The following is a 20,895-nucleotide window of genomic DNA, read 5'->3' on the forward strand; positions in this document are numbered from 1 at the left end:
ATTTTTTTTTATGAAATCTGTTTTTCGCTCCTATTTTTTATAATAATCAATTAATCGAGAAAAGTCAAACGTAGGGGCATAGCTGTGGTTAATGTACAAAAATTATGTAAAAAAAAGTCTATATACAGAAAGGAAAATTGGGACTACATTTGCATGGAGAAGCCGCCGACTTTCCTCTTAAGTCGGCTTTGCTTTAGTTAGTAATAATGATTCGAAAACGTTTATCTTTTTTGGTAAATGCACTCTAGAGTAGTGAAAACGGGACACTTTGCATGAAAATTTTATACAAAGTGACTCGTTTTCATGTAAAGCTTTCTTTTTTGATGTAAAACGTCTTCACACCATTTTGCCATACCTATTTGTGTTTTTGTGTTCTAATAAAGAGTTTATACATACATACTACATGAATACAAGTTGTGAGATGATGGGTGACCATCATCATAACATAATATTATCATTCAATTAAAACCACTAGGTAAATGTTTGTGAGTAAAGTATGTCGGGAACTTAAGGACGTGCTACTTACGTCTCGCATAGAGGAAAATAGCTCCGACCCTCATCATACATCATACCCTGAGATCTAACTTCTTGATAAGACTAGACTAATCTATTAGTTCTATTACCTACATATGCCATTTGAGATTGCCCTAACACCTTTAGTAGTCTTGTCTAGAAAAGCTGGCGGAGGGTTCAAATCCTGGTAAATTTTTATGTAGTGCAATGCAGAACATGAAAATGGTTTTATGAGTGTTGATTTCTTAAACACTTGAATCAAATAGTGAGCGTGTGATGAAAATGTAGGGAAATAGGTTTTCGTTGGCTATTGATCAAATTAAATATCAAAATTCAAAATACCAGTATTACTTTTTTTTGTGCACCCAAGCAACCAGTTTGAAGAATTTAAATGACAAGATTTCTACTTTAAAGAAATCAGTGCATTTGCAGGACTCGTTGACCGTCGGACATTGAAATATCGCATCGTGTACGTGTCGTTAAATGTTTGATTCAATTTAAGTCTGATTGAATAACAAGTATAGGGTTGCCGATGTCAGAACTTATTCTGATATATTAGTAATTTTGTACAATTGTATGAAATATGGATAATATGGATATACCTATCAGGTAATGTTTTTGTTTCTATTTCGACGTAACACACAGTAAGTGTTATTCAGTATAAATAAGCGATGAATTGGAAGAATTAAGAATCTTGGACTAGTTAGGTTTTTTTTTTTAGTATTTATCCAGCCAGTACAGGATAACCTTCCTTAAAAACTAGCCGGAGGAAGCACTAAACCGGGAGTCGTGGAAATTGCCCAGCAGTGGGACACTCAAAAGCTGATGCTTCGATGCATCACGAGAGCCAAGAAAGAGGGGACCTGACAAATTAAAAACTGTTGGTGCAACCCTAAGCAATCGTTATTGGTGAGGACGTGGATGCAGTGAAAGGATTGCGAATATCATGAAGGCGAAGAACGTGCCGGTGTGTCGCAAATCGCTTGGGTAACTCGGTGACACTAGTACTAGTTTCATAAACAATTCCTTTGTTTTACTTTTGTTCTCATTTGATAGGTTGTACCTACCTTGTTCACAATCTATTAAGTTCTGTCACTACATCATTACAAATGAAATTAAAGCTATTATTTGGTTTATCTGCTGAGCTTTAGTTAAATTTGTCTCAGTTGTGTAAATGTAATAAATACATTCTGAATCAGTCAGTTTTCTTATAAATTTTGGATATATTTATTATTTTATCAACGTCTACATACTCGTTTAGTTTATCGCGGGTTGAAGTTCAATCAGTACAGAGTTTCACTCCACGAAAGCATTACATTCCTAATGCGTTAAGCGTAACAATTATAACCGTCGTCGGTAACCATAATACCCCACACGATAGAGACATTAATCTTTATTGTGTTAATGCCTTCTCAGAAGATGGACCGCCATAAAGGGCGAACATGAAAGGTACCTAAGGATTCACTGTAGCAGCTGCTGACATTAGCATACCTCCGCACGATATCCTTGGACAATTGCCAGGCTGTCTGTAATTACATTAAGTACTAGAGGTAGTCGAACAGGTTTATGTAAAGGTTATTTGGTAATGAGGGAACTTACCTAATAATAGGTGACCAATCTAAAGCTCTTTTAGATTTATATTTTTACTTACTATTTACCACACTTGTGTCCTATTACCATACAAAGAATTGGGGTTTAAGTATCACATATTATCGTATGACCACTAATGACCTAGGTAATTCTGTGCTATTAAAAATTAAGAACAGCATTTATGTTGTCCTCACGTCACGAGTCACCGATCCACAGAAGCACGCTTTTAACATTTGTGTTTGTAATGCCAAGTGCCAACTAAACTACCACGAATATTATGCACAATAGTAGGTATACGAATATATTAGGTATTCGTGCATGCAAATGTCCTGGTTCAAAAGCAGAAGAGTGGGCCACTGCACGGCTAATATTTGCATAAATGTCTCGCTTGAGGTCATTATCCTTTCTTTTGTCATTGGTATTGTGCCCTAGACGCGGAATTCTTGAACCCTTGTGTACTCCAGCAACTTTGAATGTCTTTTGTTTGTTTATTTTTGATTTTGTCTTGTCTTGTTATCAACGAGATACTCGACGACATATTTACAACATTGCATTGTGATTTTGTGTCAACAATTTCAAACAGCAAAGTTAATATCTATTTAAACATTATGTCGTGGTAACCATACGTTAAATGATAATTAGAGACAAAAATAAGATTTTATCAGGTAAATAACAATGTTAACTTAAATATTTAGGTACATAATAAAACAACGAGTGAGCGGTTGTTCCTTATGTGGACGTCAAAACAAACTTTTAAATAAATCCAAGACGAGCGGGGTTAGTGGCCTCGTTGCTACAAACAACGTCCCATTACGAACAAAAAACCGAAATAGCCGTTCCAGATAGAGATGTTTTCTTCATTCGAACGTAATGGTAACAGAAAGTAAAATGCAATGCGTAAGTAAATGATTCGAATTAAGAACCTATATGACTACAGTTGTAAGCAATCATATAACTAAAGAAAACTTATTACACAAAGAATTACCTCGCAACTAAGACAAATCTAATGACACCTTATACGCTAACATTAATAATCTATTAAGCCGGTAAAGCAGGTTATGTTACAACATAGCAGGTTATGGTACACCCCTTGTCAAAGCGAGATATGTACACAACACACCCCAGAAATATTAGTAGATATTCTTCAGTCGAAGAATAACCATTAAAGCAATATGCCAAGTTTTTAAGCTCCTGTCAAAAAACAATTCCGTAGCTTTAATTTAATTAATTGACAGGTTTAAAATACTGCCTCAATTAAAACGTAGGTACGAAGAACTTCCGAAACATTTCAAGTCTGGTTGAACGCGTCTTATCAGCGACGTCATACATTTCTGGGTCATCCTGATTGCTAGTGGACAGAGCAGTTTTTATTCGGGTCTCAGTACGTGTTGTAACCTTAACGAGCCGTAGGTTTAAAGGATGATATATTTGTAGGATGATAAAGAATTTTTTATCTTAAAATATACCTGTTGTACCGCTCAATTGACTATGTGTCACGTTGCGAGGAATCTACATTATATTCGGAATAACGTAAGCTAAGGCTATCAGTTAAACGGTTGGACTTTGCTCTATATATGTATATGTAAAACGGTCAATTTATAAGTAATTGTCAAATATCATTTCTTACGTTATTATTTGGTCAATACTAGACCTATCGGCCACCGGATAGTAATTATGACAATAGACAGACCCACTACCAGTTGGTATAGTGTATTAGGATAGTGTAAAACACACTAAACAAACACCTACATAATATGGGTAAAACTGACAGCCCCATGTGCAGAGCGTGCATGGAAGAAGAAGAAACAACAAAACATATTCTCCTAGACTGTAAACAGGTAGAAGTGTATAGGAGCAAATACCTAGGTAATCCATGCACACTAAAAGAGGCAACTAGCAACCTGAAGACTTTGCTAGGCTTCGTGGAGGAGCTGGGGTGGTTAGAGTAGCGCTACCTCGTTTCACGCAAAATAGGCACATTGGATGTCGATTTGCGGAAAATGCCCAGCATAACTAACTAACTAACTAGGATAGTGTACTGTGTGGTAAATGGTAATACTACTAATTACATACCTACAATAAACTTCAAATCATTATTAAATGGAACAGAGTTACTTTTGTTTTATTATTTCGTTCGATTTTAAAACAAAACATTATATTTTCTAATATGTACCATTGATTCATGCCAATTTTTCTTGTATGGTGAGCTGAGTAAATCATAAAACAATTTGACTAACAACATTAGAAAGGTTTGATGTTATTGAAATGGTCATTAAAAACATAGGCTGAGGAGAAGGCCCGGAAGGCTAATAAAGTTTAATTAAGGTACATAAGCTAAATACATATTTAGGTACATTATTTCTACTACTATTAGAACTTAAATGGTGCAGTACAGCATTAGTAAATTTCTATTTTTAAGTTTCCCTTTGTTTCTTCGTCACATTTCGCAATCATAAAGCGTCTATTTTAAACTCATTTGCGCGGTTTACGGAACCTATTGACTGAATGCGACTGGGTAATTTGTGTTCATACTCGTAGTGCACTTATACCAACGAATCCAACGATGAAATTCCGGTAAGCAATCGTAATGCCTGATGCCTACACACTATTGTAAACACTCACAGAAAGCGTGACGAGAACGTAATTTTTATGTAAAATGGCAAAGAAATTGGTATTGCTTATACTTAACCACAAGGATCTTGGCATCAACACTGCTGAGGTAAGCTATGTACTATTTACGTGATAGTGAGTTAAATGACCTACGTATACTTTGTACACTTTTTTTGTTTAAAACACAGTGGATCCCCAAATAAGGTCTGCGCGTCAATACTGACGATGCTGCATTAGGTTGAATGAAATATGGAAGGCTTAGGCTGATATGAAGATGATGACCATTATGATAAAAGAATAGAATTCTACATACCTCTTGAGGAAGTCCGTGTATTCAGCCTGTCGGATGAGCCCAGTCCTCATCATGATGGTCTGGAAGCACTGGCGCTCGATGGCCCAGAGCCGGCAGTCGGTGGCCGCCTTGATGGTAGCCGTTCGCTTGCAGTTGTAAAGGATGGCCAACTCGCCGAACACTTTGCCGGGCGCCATGGTGCTGAGGTATTTGTTTTCTCGAGACACCTCCACTCGGCCCTCTGAAAAAAAATACGAATTACGTCTACATGTGGAAGAATAACGTAAAATAAAGACGTAGACAAATATTATATGTATATGTACCTGCAATATTCCTAGCCTCATCGCATTTCTTTTAATCTGAGTAGTTCATACCTAATTATTGATTTAAGACATATTACTTGTTGAAATATAATTTATTGTTCACCGCCTCTAAATATACTATTTTACCGTATATGAGTCAGTATCACGAAGCGAAAATAATTTGGCAATATCATCAAAATTGCACATAAATTCAACTCGTCGGTTTTTTAACCACTATAGATAAAAACCTCAAATTGCATGATCATTCCCATTCACAACGTTGTAAATTACCGGATCTGAGTTTGACGCAATCGGTTTCAACAAATAAGTATTTTACAACAACCTTTCGCGTTTGGCTTTAAATATACACGTCCAAGTATAGACTTGAGGCAGATTTCTGTAATTTGTGTAAGTCAACGTCCATAAATTTTATTATATTTACTAATTCTCATCTTAATATGTATCTGGTACTTAGGTATCTAGTACCTGTCTATATGCGTGGAAATATCACTCATCCGGGTTACATAGTTGCTTAATATCCTAAAGATTATTTCTTTCTTCAATTATCCCAATCACAAACGCAGTTCAGTTTTGAATTACTGCGTAAAAATAAGAACCAACAATCATATCCGTGTTTGCAACAATTAAAAATCCATAAATATTAACACTTTTAGTAGAATCAACTCAAGTAAAAAAAACAGGCATGGGAGGGTCCCTTGGAAATGAAGGCATTTAAATATCAAGGCCAATACTTATAATAAAATTGCCACCAAACCACTATGACTCATTCTAGTGAATGGTAATGATAATGTACAATCTAGTGGTATTTGTTATTTAAATTATATTTATATTTAGATTTGTTATGAAATTTATGATTAGATTTTATTTTATAAAATCAAGTTCACTTCTTAAATAGCTGTTTGAAAAAGCCTTTTCAGCTTTTGTAATAGATATAATATATGGCATAGGTTTGTAACCTTTTTTTAAGGACTCAACTCTCTTACAATGTGTTTATTAACGATGTAACAACAGTTTTATTTTTAGACTCCGTGGATTCTATGTAACCACGGTAAGCACCCAAAAGCCCCAAGCTCTAATAAAAAGATTACGTCCAAGAATAAGACTTCTCAGACATGTATATTTTTTATTATAAGTTTTATGAGTGAGTAGGAAGTATTTATGGTCCTCTTACGTTTCAAGTGGGCAGTGTGGGCAGTTGGGCACATGCTTCTACTAATGTAGAGTTAATCGCAAGAACAATGCCACCGATTGGTTCGTTTAGTGCTGAAGCCGATAACAGTGGGAACAAACAGAGAAACGTGTGAAAATTATTGTACCACCATGTGTAAAGTGCGCTTTTACATGTTCTTGACGATAAAAGGGTATATGAAATTCATCTTTTTTTTTTACTTTAATTAAACGATTTTTGTAAATGAGATCTTAGTATTTCTCTATTATTGGATTATAGATTTTGAATGTTATGATTATAACTGCGAATCAAATCATCAAGTCAATCAGACTACTAGAAGGGTGTGAAATTGTTCATCCAAGATTTTATGATACATAATTATTTTACTACACACACCTAAACTTTACAAGCGCTTATAAAATCAGCAATGAGAATATCTGAACCAAAGTAGTTTTTTTTATAGCGCGATAAACGGATCTACACTACGTTTCTTTCATTCTGACTTTTAATTAATAGGATATAACTAAAATGAGGCAATACTGGCACGCACACAAAAGTCCTCGAGTTATTAAAACCCATTGAGAATACTAATGTTTTCAAAGGTTTTCCTGCACAGTTGAATGATCTTCCTATGCACCCGCGTCCCGCTGCACACGCGTAGTGTCGGAACGGTATGTATCCGGATTGTTTATATGGAGCCATTGTCCTTTAACACGTACAGTATTGTCTATTGAATGTGATAACTAACAGTACTATTGTAAAAATTCTATAAGCACCAATAACTGTAACATGAACATATACAATACACGTTGTTTGTTGTTTATTTATATATTTTCTATTGTCCCAACGAAACATGTTTTTTTGGCGAAACCGAAGGTTCTGTGTTGGCTCTAGTTCCGGCCGAAACCGAACCTTTTATAGACTTATTAAAATTGTTGATTAAAATATTAATGGGCCGTTCTTTTTAGGCGTATGATCAATGAAATAATTCCATATATTTAACCTATAATTCGGGTAAATAATAATATCGTACAACAAGTTTGGTAAAACAACCTAAAATAAAATGTATTCTGACTATTCTGAGTTTAAATTTTAAGAGATCATAATAAACCAACCTTAAATACACTGAAAAATAGTATCCGACTGCAGTTTGGGTTCCGGTTTCAGCAGTTTTTGCACCGAAACCGAATCTTCGGCCAAAACATGTTTTTTATGCCGAAACCTGCCAAAACCGAAACTTCGGTCGGTCACAAATATTTTTCCATCACCAGCGTGATCTCATAGAACTACAATTAATAATGATGGTCAATAAAAATATCAGGGAAAATGCATTTAAAAAAATCATACCATACGGTTATCAAATCTCAACGACAACACGGATCACGGAGTATGACCTCGAGTAAGATGTGAAACTAAAAAAATGCCTGTAGCAAATGAGTAAAGAGAAAGATAATCATGATCGATTTAAATTTCTCTTTATAAAATACTGGGAAAATCGGCGATACAAATTTCACAGCCCGCATCGTACGAAACTATTGAAATGTCAAGCTAGCTGATATTCTAACACGCAACTTAGTAATTTTTTACACCTTTTCCAACAAGGCAAAGAGATATGAGATATCAATAACTTGTCAATAAAGAAAAATAGGACCAACTTAGCGAGACGATAATTGTTGTAGCTTTCTTAGAGAAGAAATTGTTAGTACACGTGTTATACAAAAAACTAGCGTACAGATGATGTCAACTCGTGTTGCAATTTCGATAAAAGGTTAAGTTGCTTCTATTTTCTCCAATACGCACTTCAATAAAATGATTGTAAGATGTAGTTTGTCAAAGGACTGTCTCATTTCAAACATAGACAGAGAGAATCATACTATCTTTGTCTTACACTAGTACTAGCACCCAAAAGAAAGGGATGAGTATAATTTTTTTTTGTTCTTATTTACGGACAAGATTTGCTTGACCAGCTATAAATTAATTTGGATTACATGTCGTTTCTACAGCGGAGTACGGACGCATAGTAATGACGCTAAAGATCGAAAGTGTTTCAAGGCAACTTGCTTTAGCATTTACTAGCGCGGGTTAAAAGTTCATACACCATAAGTACGCACGTTTAGTTTACTTGGGTTATTTCAGAGTAAAGCGAGGTTTAGACCAGCAAGAACTTGCTTGCAATTTACGTTACATTGCTGACTACTAAGGTAAACTGCATTCAAAATGTTTATCAGATACCGCAATGTAATGAAAACTGCATGCAACTTCTTGCTAAACTTCGCTTAAGAAGTGAATAAATAGTAATTGAGAATCGTAAAAGAGGTATAAATAGAAACTCTTATCAACTCCCGTTTAAAAATGAATTGAGAAATAAATTGAAATATTTTTTCACTGTCGATCTTTTTTATAAAAAATATAAACTTTCATAAACTGCTGTCCTTTTTAGGGTTCCGTACCTCAAAAGGAAAAAATGGAACCCTTATAGGATCACTCGTGCGTCTGTCTGTCTGTCTGTCCGTCTGTCACAGCCTATTTTCTCCGAAACTACTAGACCACTTAAGTTGAAATTTGGTACACTTATGTATGTTTGTGACCCAAAGACGGACATGTAACGTAAACAAATTAATTTTAAACATGGGGGCCACTTTTGGGGGGTAAATGAGAAAATTTAAAAATATTTTTTTTAAACTATATCGAATACCTAGTTATATCTATCCATACGATGTCTAGTTTTTTATATGTCAAATGAAAGAGCTCATTGTGAGAATCTCAAACATATTTTTTTTATAATTTAGGATTAACAATTTAGAAGTTATTAAAGAAAATAGACAAAAATTGAGGATCCCCCCCCCCGCCCTTTATCTCCGAAAATACTGGTTCTAAAATTTTGAAAAAAATACACAAAATAGATCTTTACCTATTATATTACAGGAAAACCTATTAGAAATTGCAGTCAAACGTGAGTCGGACTTAATTACTTAGTTTTTGATCCGACCCCTACGGGTTTTTTAAAGACATTTCACTCACGTTTCACATAAAAATACATTGTTTAAATTGTGTAATGTACGGAACCCTTGGAACGCGAGTCCGACTCGCACTTGGCCGGTTTTTTGTTTTATTCGTCACATATTATACCACTTTTTTAATTTTACATTTCAATTTACCTATGATGAATCAAATTTTCGCAGAATGTAATTTGCAATAGTCAACCTATGAGATAAATAGGTATTTAGTTGTCACTTATGATTGCCATGCTTTCCTCATAATTAATGCATGAATTAGTAAAGCTAATGTATACAAACAAACCTCAATAATTGATGACGACATACATAAATATGTAATTTCGAGGGTAACTGATAATGCAATACTACGTGATGACAGTAGCCTCAATATTATTTCTCAACAAACGACGTCAGAATTATATAGCGCATATAATGCACGGCCCTTAATATTTTAACTTAATCTTGTACAGTAAAGAATAAAATTACATTCTGTCATCGATCAACATCAGTAAACAGACGAGGTCGGTATTCGGGTGATAACATAAGTTTCTATTTTTAGATTATTACAAGCAAGATCATCACAAATTTAAACAAAAGAACATGTATTACCTGAATCGCCATTAGACGAAATATGGACTCCAGCCAGTTGGTCACTTGTATCTTCTTCCAAAAGAGTAACATCCAACAAAACCCCGGCATCTAAAGACGCTTCCGTGGCATTGCTGTCACGCTGACAAAGATTTCCAGTCCTCCTTTTTCTCATTCCATAAGTATGCACTGGCACAATTAACTTAGGTCTAGGAATAGAAAAGTCCGAATCTGAACCGCTTGAGGAACTTTTAGCACTTCTTGAGTATACACCGTTATTATTCGTGACGCGTAATTCCGCTGAACGTTCTTTAGGAGACTCAAAAGCTGTAATGTCATTATACCTATCGTACCTACTATCACTTTTCACTCTCACTGTATTGTAAAATTTACCATATTTATCGGGCTTAAGTTGTTTCGAAACACCGTTTGTAGTCCGATTATCACTTTCTTTAATTTTGTCAAGCGAATGATATCCACTGGACACAGGAGTTGAAGTAGGAGGGTTTTGGTTTCCGTTGTACATTTTGTACTGCATCATTATCAACTGTTCGCTTGGCGATATGTTTCTTTTCGGTTGTGTGATAGTGACACCATTGTGAGGCTCACCGTCAGGCTGAACTACATCAAGATAAGCTCGAAGAGGTGCTCGCCCTTCGCTTTTAACTCTCAGGGATTTAGAACGAAAACTAGGTTTAGCGTCTTCGATGCGTCCGTTTCGTTCGATCGTATGCTGTGTAGTGTTCTCAGTTAGGCGATTGCTTGCAGATGCTAAGCCGTTTATGGGTCGCATGTATATGCCCAAATCTTCCGCTTCGCAATCTGTGTTCTCTTTACCGGATTTTATTGGCGTTAAATCTAATGTTGCCATCGAGTTTATTAATTGGTACATTGTGTCGTTGTTAAAACCTCTGACAGTTCCAGTTCCGTTTTGTTTAGTATCCTTACTTGGATCTTTTTGTAAATGATTAAGTTTTTGGCTATCAGTATTATTATCCTGTTGACTAACTCTTGAATAATATTCGTAGTAAGATTCTGATGACGGGTCTGGAGGTACAGGACCTGGATCTGGGAGTGGATGTTTCTTGTCAATCTTTCTTTGCCGATGTGCATATTTGAGGGAATCTTTGCGTTGTGGTGGAACAGGTGGTGATTTCCCATTGGATGGAAACGATTCAATATCCCATTCCGTAAAATTTCTTCGTTTTACCCTTTTTAATGTTGATGGTCTATATCCATTGGGCATATCTTTAAAACTATAGCTATGTTTTAACTTATTCTGCATGATGAGATTATTGTTCGCTCTAGCTTTTTCCTCGATGTTTTGTTGATACTTGGCTAACTGAGATATATTTTCATTAGGAACATTGTTGGAATAAGAGTATCTATTGTCTTCTCTTGAGTATTCTTTACTGCCATTTAGTTCGGCATTACGGCTAATATTTCTGCACGATTCGCTTCGTGTTATGGAATTAAATTGAGATTTTGGTGGTGAATTACTGTGTTCCCTGTATTCGCTGAGATTCCTTGCTCCGACCCAGTTGGCGGCGTACACCAGGTCCATCGTCCTGTCATTTATCGAAAGCCACGGGTCCTCCATGACCACTTTTCCAGGATACGGTTTAATTTTCATATTTTCGTGCTTACAAGCAGTAGATCACAATATTCCCAATTTATTCCTATAATCGAATGGGTCATATTTGAAAGTAATTTCATGTTCCCGTTTGATGGACGCAATTCACAGATTGAGTTAGCGGACTAGTGTTTCTAGGTTTAGGTCATTAAGTCATAGTGCTCTACCGCAATCACGGTCATTTTCTCGTGTTAATAATTTTGTGTTCCGCTTCATTCGGCATTGACCTAAGACTGTTTAAATCATAGATGTGTTATTTTATGCTATAACAACCTTAGCTTGGTATTTAAACGGATGTATGGGATTAATCTGCCTACTCTTAGCGTACCTACACGAAATTGATTGTAGTCACGCTTCTTGTATCTCAATCCTGCCATTGAAATTTAAGATACGATTAATCCAACTGAATTGCTTGTAGCTACTAACTTCTACCCATGCATGTGCGTGTCGGAGTATATATCCCTAGTAATGGTAGGTACCTTATTATTTAATCATCTCTAGAACTACATTAACATGCAATTGCCGGCTTCATTGTTTCAATACGTATGAAAATATTAATTTGTGAAACAATGAGCATTTGCAACATAAACGCGCGCGCAATGTAAAGAAACGACCTCTGTTTCATAAGCTAAGTTAATATTCAAAAGATTCACAAACTGGCATTCTTACACGAAGCTATTGAGTCGTTCATGAAGACTTCAAGTGACCTGGTACAAATGGAGCAGCCGTGACGCAAGTCGTACAGATAGTAGCCTGATTACTTGACCCTCGAAACAAATTACAACACGATAATGATCTAAATAAGTATTAAAATAGACTAAATAAAGTTGTTAAAGTGAAATATGAATTAATTTATGAAAGTATCAGCGCTAAATCATCTACGGTCAATTTCGCAAGAACGGATGCGTCACGGGACGCAAGCATGTATTGCATAAGCCGTTCTTTGGCCCAAAACCTTTATTTTATAAGGAAGCGATAACTGGGGCTTGGAGTCCATCAGATGAATGCAAATGGACTGAACTAATGAAGTTGCATAATACATTTGATAAGTGGGACTGGGCGAGTGAGCCACGCGGCATTTATTGTTATCAACTGCACTTTCACTCTGATTGCACTGCAGAAAGAAAATGCGTAATTCATTGTTGCAAATTAACTGAATAATCAGTATAAATGGATAGTGAAGTGTAACGCATAAGCTGCTATTACTGTACGCATGATCGGGCTAATAGGAAACGATTTCTAGATAGCAGCCGATAGCGGGTTGAAACCAGTTCGTTGGTCCACATATTCAGCGAACTGGCCAGAGGAGACGTGAGAATCTCTCCAGGAACGGAGAAAAACAGCTGTACCTACCGGGCTTAATGGGCTCGGGTAAACGAATACAGCTTATATCGATTCGATAAGTGATCCAAGTCATTATAGCGTAACCGTATTCCGTGGGATACTCCATTCAATGTTTATGGCTAAGATAAAAATAAATAAAGATATTATATTATAATACCTAACGACTCTTGGTTAGTTGTTAATGATGTCAAACAGGTATACAAAACAATAGTAGTTTATCTAATAAGCTCAACAATATAGATAATCTAATAGATTGAATGAATCTTTACCTACTGAACCCTTTTTTTAATGATATTTGATTACTGATGAATTTGTAATAAAGATAGGCTGGTTTTAAATAATGACTTCTTTTAAAGCTCTAAATAGATCAGAGGTTGAATGCCACAAATAGTACGTACAAGGGTTTATTTATAACTGTAACGGTATGTTACTTAAGTCAAAGACAATGCGGTTCCTTTCTCCACAATGACATAAACTCTATTATTCCATCCATGCTTTGAATAAATGCGGCCGTTATCTTTAAATCGTAATGTCTTGAAATAAATATTTGACTGTTTGCTATTTAAATATTTTTATGTTTGTTAGATCATGATACATTTGTTTTGTTTATGATGACTAAAAATGATCAACAACAGATAAATCAGAGGTGTGCACAGCGCCACATCATAATTTATAAAGGTAGGTATGACAATAGTTTACAACACATTGTATGGTCTGATAGGCTTTCTAATGATTCACGTTATTATTTGTGATAAAATCATAATAACACATCCACACAGCGTGCCGTGTCATACTGCCTTCGTGTGTACTGTGCTGTCTGTGCTGTCCAACCCGCTTACCGAATCGAAGCGATAAACATCTGACTTTCTAATCTTTTTTTGGAAGGCCGAACATGACGTTAATCTTCAAGTACGCTGGTTAAGTCATAGGTTAGACGTAAGACAACTATGAGTGAAGTTCAAGAAGTCAATAGTAAAAGTCATAATAATATAGATTGGCGAATCGAAGTTAAATTTGATTGAAATTGTTGAAGATGTTCAGCATACCATAACGTCGTGTGTTAAGGTGTGTCTATGCAAATTGTTGAAGATGTTCAGCAAACCATACCGTCTTGTATTTAAGTGTATCTATGCAAATTGGTGAAGATGTTCAGCATACCATACCGTCGTGTGTTAAGGTGTGTTTATGCAAATTGTTGAAGATGTTCAGCAAACCATACCGTCTTGTATTTAAGTGTATCTATGCAAATTGGTGAAGATGTTCAGCATACCATACCGTCGTGTGTTAAGTGTGTCTATGCAAATTGTTGAAAATGTTCAGCAATTTCAGCATACCATACCGTCGTGTGTTTAAGTGTATCTGCAAATTGTTAATACCATTGTAAAAGTTTAAAATGTTGTAATTTAAAACGGTATAAAACAATTTTATTGTACCATCACTATGATGGTACAAAATATTTATAGGTACCTATTTAAACCAATTTACTTCGATTATTTCCAAATAAGCCTACTCAAGGATATTTTGATGGATCATGTCTGTAATGTATCTGAGGATGCTCTCACGTTATTTTATTGAAAATGTCCTGGACATCGAAATTGTCAGTACTATCATATCTTGCCTGTATGGCGTTGCATGGTATGGTGGGTCTACTTCTTGTCTTTTAATTTATCAGTTAAGATTTTAGAGGCGGAGTTGCTGCAGGATGGTATGAACCCCGATATTCATTTTAAATTCTTAGTTAAGTATTGTACTATGTTACGTTATTCTACTTTGTATGCTATGCTGTTGTAGGTCCTTAATATGTTTGCTAAGGGACAAAAGAGGTTAAGTATGTGTTGCCAAAGAACGTAAACTACATATCGAATGAACCGAGCAAAACCGGTACAGTACAGTAGTAGTAGTACCTAGAATGTAAGTGTGGATATAAAAAGTGTGAATTATTTGAAAATTTTCCACGAGGCATTAACCGATTCATGTTGAAGCAACAGTTCATAAATTATTAAACGAGTCCGTCAGTTATATGGGGCAGTACACTCGGAACAATGCAATCGGCGTCGAGGCGAGTTAATAAATACCAATTCTAACATTCAGCCATAAGATATTCAAATAGGTGTAGGTGATAAAAATGTCACGATGTGAAACGACGCGGCCTTAGAAAGTTCAGATGAGGATTAATATTTATATTAAAATACCTAAGCATCTATAGTGTGAAAACAATGAAAAATACTTTCACGGCGAATAACATCCAGTAGTGCACGCAAACACGAGAACGGCCGCTAGTAACCTTGGCGGAGTTGGAGGAGTGTGGCTGTGGAGAGCCTTCGAAAATACGACTTTCAGATTTCTTATAGTGCGAAACATAACATAGTTTACCTATGTGCACGTGTAGTGATCAACAATCCAAATGATTCTTTTTTTTACTTATTTGTAATTATTCCCGTTACCTAACCATGTTTGTAAACAATTAAATCAATAAATATACTGACATATTTTACAACACAGTATTAAAATTCAACTATACCGTGAGCTAAATAGCAATGTAACGCAAGGTTGTTATAGCATTAAAGTGGGTATCCAATCCGGAAACTTCAATATCAAGATTAACACTTGAGATCCTTTGAATTTTGTCTGAGGTGACAGCTGCAACTTCCGCGAAAAAAAAGCATAATTGTCATCACTATTTCAGACACGACACAAACCACAGCTTGTAATGTATTTCACAAACCAAACTTAACATAAGCCACAGGTCTTTGTCTTTCACAGCAAACGCGATCACGACTATTTTAAATTCAGAACGCGAAGTGCCGCGAATGCAGCGACCAATCACGTCAGCGCCGCTCCGCTTACTGCCCTAGTCAAGACTCAAGAATCAACTCCGGCGCACGCACGGGTGACGCGTGCGAGCGAGACCACCCCATACAGACAAGCGAGATATACCTGGATCAAAAGCTCCAGAGGACTTCGTAATAATAATACAAAAGCTAGACAAGCTGGTAGACGGGAGGGATTTTTCGGTTGACTGACCTATATTCTGACAAAAAATGCAAAATGAGAACCGGTTTCTTTCATAAAACTACTACAACACGATTATTAAGTTATTATCGTCTGATCGGGGTTTCATTCAAGTGTTATTTATATTTTATTAAATCAAGTTCTAAATTTCTTTTTTTTTCTATCGTATGTCTGTCATAACAAAATTTTTTTTAGTTGTTTAGTAGAGCCATCAACTAAAACCTAGAAATAGCGGATTTCTGGGTGTCGGTTGAAAATAACTAGTGATATTATGTGACATGCATGTAGTAATTATTCGCTCGAATTAGTCATATACCTAAGTAAGAAAATAAAACATGAATCAGAACATGCAGAACCAAAGAAGGGTTACTGGTTCGTCTTCAACAGGCGAGACGTATTGAGAAACAATAGTAAATAAAGGATATCAATAACTCCACATCCTCAATGCGGGTCGAATTCAAAACAATCAATCTAGCTAGACTTAGGTATAAACTTCTTGAATATCGAAACGGGAACTGCGTTTGACTAGTCTAAACCAGATCAAGGTGCGACGTGACCGGGACCGAAAATCACCAACCTGTTACCAAAAGCAGCTTTTGCAATAAGGGTGGAACCGTCCTACATATACGCCAAATCCTTAAGATGATAATGTTAAATTGGCACTTAGTGTAATACGGAATTAAACGATATTCAATATTAAAGTATCGTCGTTATCCTTGAAAACAACAGTGAAACAAAATGTTCTTATGAAACAAAAAGGAGTATAAGCACTTAATTACAGTGAATTGTAATATTCTTTTAGCAAGAGTTGCTAAAAACCTTTAGATTTTGAAGCACTTGGTTAAGTGTTCACTACTTGAGTAAAAGTAAATTTATACATACAAACAGAAAGACAAGAAGCAATAAAGATGTCGATAAACATTAAGAGAAATTCTAGCTATTGCAAAATGCTAAGACAATTCAGCCAAGCGATGAAAATTGCAAATTGGATGATAGTGATAGCATATGCTACTTGTAACGATTTCTCTGGCTGCAGGTATACTTCCATTTCTTGGAGGCAATACAAATAACAAAAACAAACGATAGTCGATGGATGAGATCATTCTCCACTTTAAATCATCTAAGAAAAAGAACATTAAGTACTTCCTACATATACCCATAGACTACATTGCTGGGATCCAGCAACAGTATCAATTAATTAAAATGCGTTTAATTCTTGACTACAATATTTATTGCTTTTAGTCGAACATATATTAAAAAAAACTGGTCAAGTGCGAGTTCGTTTAACTCGCGCACCGAGGGTTCCGTACAAACTTTCAATTTTCTCATGTAAATAGAATCACAAAAGACTTCACCAGAAGTATACTAAGCGTAATTGTGTACAGCGCCATCTATCGGCAAATTGGCTAACTAATTTGCGCAACCTGTCATGTATGTTGGTTTTTTAAGGATACGTAATTCTTTATCATGTGAACCGATTAAAACAATTTTTGTTTTATTTGAAAGAAGGTATTTTAGTGTAATCTCATAGACATTTCAAGTATAACAATTACCCGCAATTGGGCTTAAATTGTAAATTAAATTAGAAAATGTTTTTTGATAATAAAAAAAAAGTCTTTAAGATAGAGGTGTGATTATATTTTTCCTGTAATATTTATGATATTGTTATTATTGTGTAAAAAATTAAAAAAAATATTCGTTGGTAAACTTCAGAGATAAGGGGGGGGGGGGGGGGTGGTATTTTTTTCACATATTCCTTTATAAGTCAATTGTTTTTTACTATAAAAAACAAATAAAAAATTGTTGTGTAATGCTCAATTCGAGCTCTGTCACATGATATCCCACTCGACCTAGTAACTAGACTTTGCCTTTTTGCCCCCTCTTTATATTGGGCATTTTTCATAATTAATAAAAAAAAACTTTCAATGTGTTAAGGTTAGCGCTGTTCATAAGTTTTCCAAATTTCAAATCGATAGCTTCAGTAGTTCTCGAGATATTTAGCAATGTGACAGACATACAGACAGACGGACGGAGTCGCACCATAAGGGTTCCTTTTGTACCTTTTTGGTACGGAACCCTGAAAAGATACAAATACCTTATCATCGTCAATTTGCCGAGTTTAGAAAAGAATCACTAAAAACCATTTGACATTTCGCGAACTATTGCCAAATCAGAGATCGAAAGTTCAAAGTAAAAGTAGAAATGGACATAGGATGCAAATTTATATCCGAAGCCATAGATAATGTAAATCAGACCGCGGTCAAGGCTGCAAAAAATCGTGATCATTTCGCTTTCACGATCTGATATTCCATTATGTACTACAGCTTAGCTTCTGGTTATAAAAAATATTTGGCTATTGCCTAACCAAGCCATTAGATGCCTTATACTTACTTTATTAAACATAAACCCCGAATGTAATGCATTGCTGTTACTAATAAAAATTATATTTTATTGTTGTTGCCATACAATGTTGACACATATTTATTGTTGTCTTCGTTTGTTTTGACAATGTTTCATTAGATAGGCATTTCAGTATTATTCCTCGTGACATTCATGACATGACTAACAATAATTGTGTGGAGGCTTTTCACTTGCTTCGTATGACTGTTAAAATGTTCACAGATAAACCGTTACTTGACCATTTTCTGTAATAATATTTTTTCTTCGATGTATTCAATTTTCTGCCTGACCTACTCATCAAAACTTTTCAGAAAGGCAGGCTTGGAAAAGCGAAAAGCATAAACACCTAATTTAATATTGGTTTTAAGTATTTTTTAATTCAAGAATAACTATAAGATAAGTATTCAGGTGCCGCCAAAAACTTACATAGTTCAAGGTATTTTTGTACGCAAGGATGCAGCTTAGCACCAAAAAAATTACAAAACCAACTAACTGCGGGTACGATTCACGTTTCTGTATCAGAAGCTGGAAATAGTAGCTTGTATTGTGTTCGCTTAGCACTGTCGGTTTAAATAATAATCATGTATTTGCTCCTGCGGTTTACATCAGCCATACCTATTTGCGTAACTATTTACAAACTTTCTACACCGCACCTCAGCTAAGTTTATAAACGTCTCCTTTTAGGTATCGATAAAAACAAAATTAAAATTTCCTGGTTATGTAATTCTTTCAGAAACTGTCAACAAAATGGCCACGTAACTCAGAAAGCGTTCGGTCTATTAGCACCGTCTGTAGTGATATTATGAACAATCTTTTTCGCTATCTGGACATATATGGCACTCTAGTTAATAATGTAAAAAATGGAAGATATTTCGTATAGTTGAAATTTCCCGCAGTCGAAATTGCCCCCCTGTACCTTATAACTAACTAAATTAGACTATAATATTGTAACTTTATAAAATTGTTTATCACAAAACTGTAATAGTTATAAAACAAACTAAATTTGACTATAAATATCATAGTAACATAATTGAAACTAAAGTTGAACGTAGAAACTAATTTAATATCAATAATGTAATAACAGATAGACATAGTTACCTATACCTATAGTAGTAATTTTAATAATTGCATGTATCTTGAAATCTAAATCCAGGTATATACACCTGAATCTTACTTTTATCCTCAATTGTAAAAATATCATTCTATTTACATAAAAATGTACATCTGGTCTCCCGCGATACAGGCCTAGCCTAGTGCGGGGACTCCTGGAATCTCCGAATGTCAAGTCAGTTATGCACCAACTCTTTTCAGAAATTTGTGTTATGTACTACATCTGTATTCTTTCTGTGGATAAAAAATATTTTTTATCTTTATCTTTTATCTTTCAAAACTACTGAGCTTGCCACAAACCGGAATTACTTATGAAAAGGAAACATAAGACTGAACATAAGATCTATAACGGAGTAAGCAGCAAATTGTACAGCTAAGAACATCTTATTCACAATCACCCAAGTTGAACTCGGCATGAATAGGGCGGTTTACTATTACTGCATCGTTCCTGCTTTTGATTGAACAATGCGACATACGGGCATACTCCACTATTAGGTACGTCCTATTGTACCAATGGATGCTCCTACAATTAACATTCTTCAGACCACAATGAGTTAGTTATGGGAAAGGGGTTCTTAATTGATATCGTCGAGATTCTAATGTCAAACACGGAACTGGTCATTTTATGGATGGATGACGATATTGACGATTTAAACCGGTGACCTTTTTAACGTACAGAGTGAACGTTAAAAACGTTATCATCAGAAATAAAATTTAGGTCTTAAGTGCTAGGTTAAGTTTAGTTTAAACTGCGTATTACATTGCGTGGCACCAAAATTGAAAGTTGAGCGTCCTTGGTTGATTTTTTAAGTAATCGGCAGAAAATAATCTTTATCGCACGTTCTGTAATTATTTAACAACGTTTTTATCCGGATTAACAATAATTTAACATTGATAAACATATAAATATCATATATTCACAGTTCCTGACTTAATAAAGTCTGCAGCAGAAATCAGGTGAACCACAACCATGCATTCGCGTATCCGTATGTATCCGATTAACATTGTCGAGAGAGATCGCGTGATGTGGATATACTAATCGTCAGAATGCGTAGAAGGCGAACAGAAAGAAACGAACGATTATAAATACGAAGATGTGCACGTATGGACAGATACTTTGATTACAGGGGGACTTTTGGCTTAGATTGCTTTATTTTCCGCCACTTAATACCTAGGAATTAGAACGTGTAATGGATACTAATTGATCCAGAAACAGTGCCAAGATTAATGATCTTTCCGGTGAAAAAGTTAAAACGCCGATGGCGAGTTACGGTCCGCTATCACGCCAAGATTTTCTCTTGTACAATGTTGACGTT

The 20,895-nt window shown here is 35.3% G+C and overlaps 1 protein-coding gene across 3 annotated transcripts in view; it reads right to left on the reverse strand.

Annotated features, from left to right (window-relative positions):
* Positions 1-20,895, reverse strand: part of LOC134746633 (cGMP-dependent protein kinase, isozyme 2 forms cD4/T1/T3A/T3B) — a 135,387-nt gene that overhangs the window by 19,369 nt on the left and 95,123 nt on the right. For 2 of the 3 annotated variants that reach the window (XM_063681075.1, XM_063681076.1), the window contains one exon: positions 5,027-5,246. In XM_063681075.1, coding sequence (XP_063537145.1) covers positions 5,027-5,246 — 220 coding nt within the window. Of the gene's footprint in view, positions 1-5,026; positions 5,247-10,101; positions 11,938-20,895 lie in introns of those variants that run through there. The other variant, XM_063681074.1, reaches the window with a different exon arrangement.

The sequence above is a fragment of the Cydia strobilella genome, chromosome 13, assembly GCF_947568885.1.
Source record: "Cydia strobilella chromosome 13, ilCydStro3.1, whole genome shotgun sequence".
Taxonomy (NCBI): domain Eukaryota; kingdom Metazoa; phylum Arthropoda; class Insecta; order Lepidoptera; family Tortricidae; genus Cydia; species Cydia strobilella.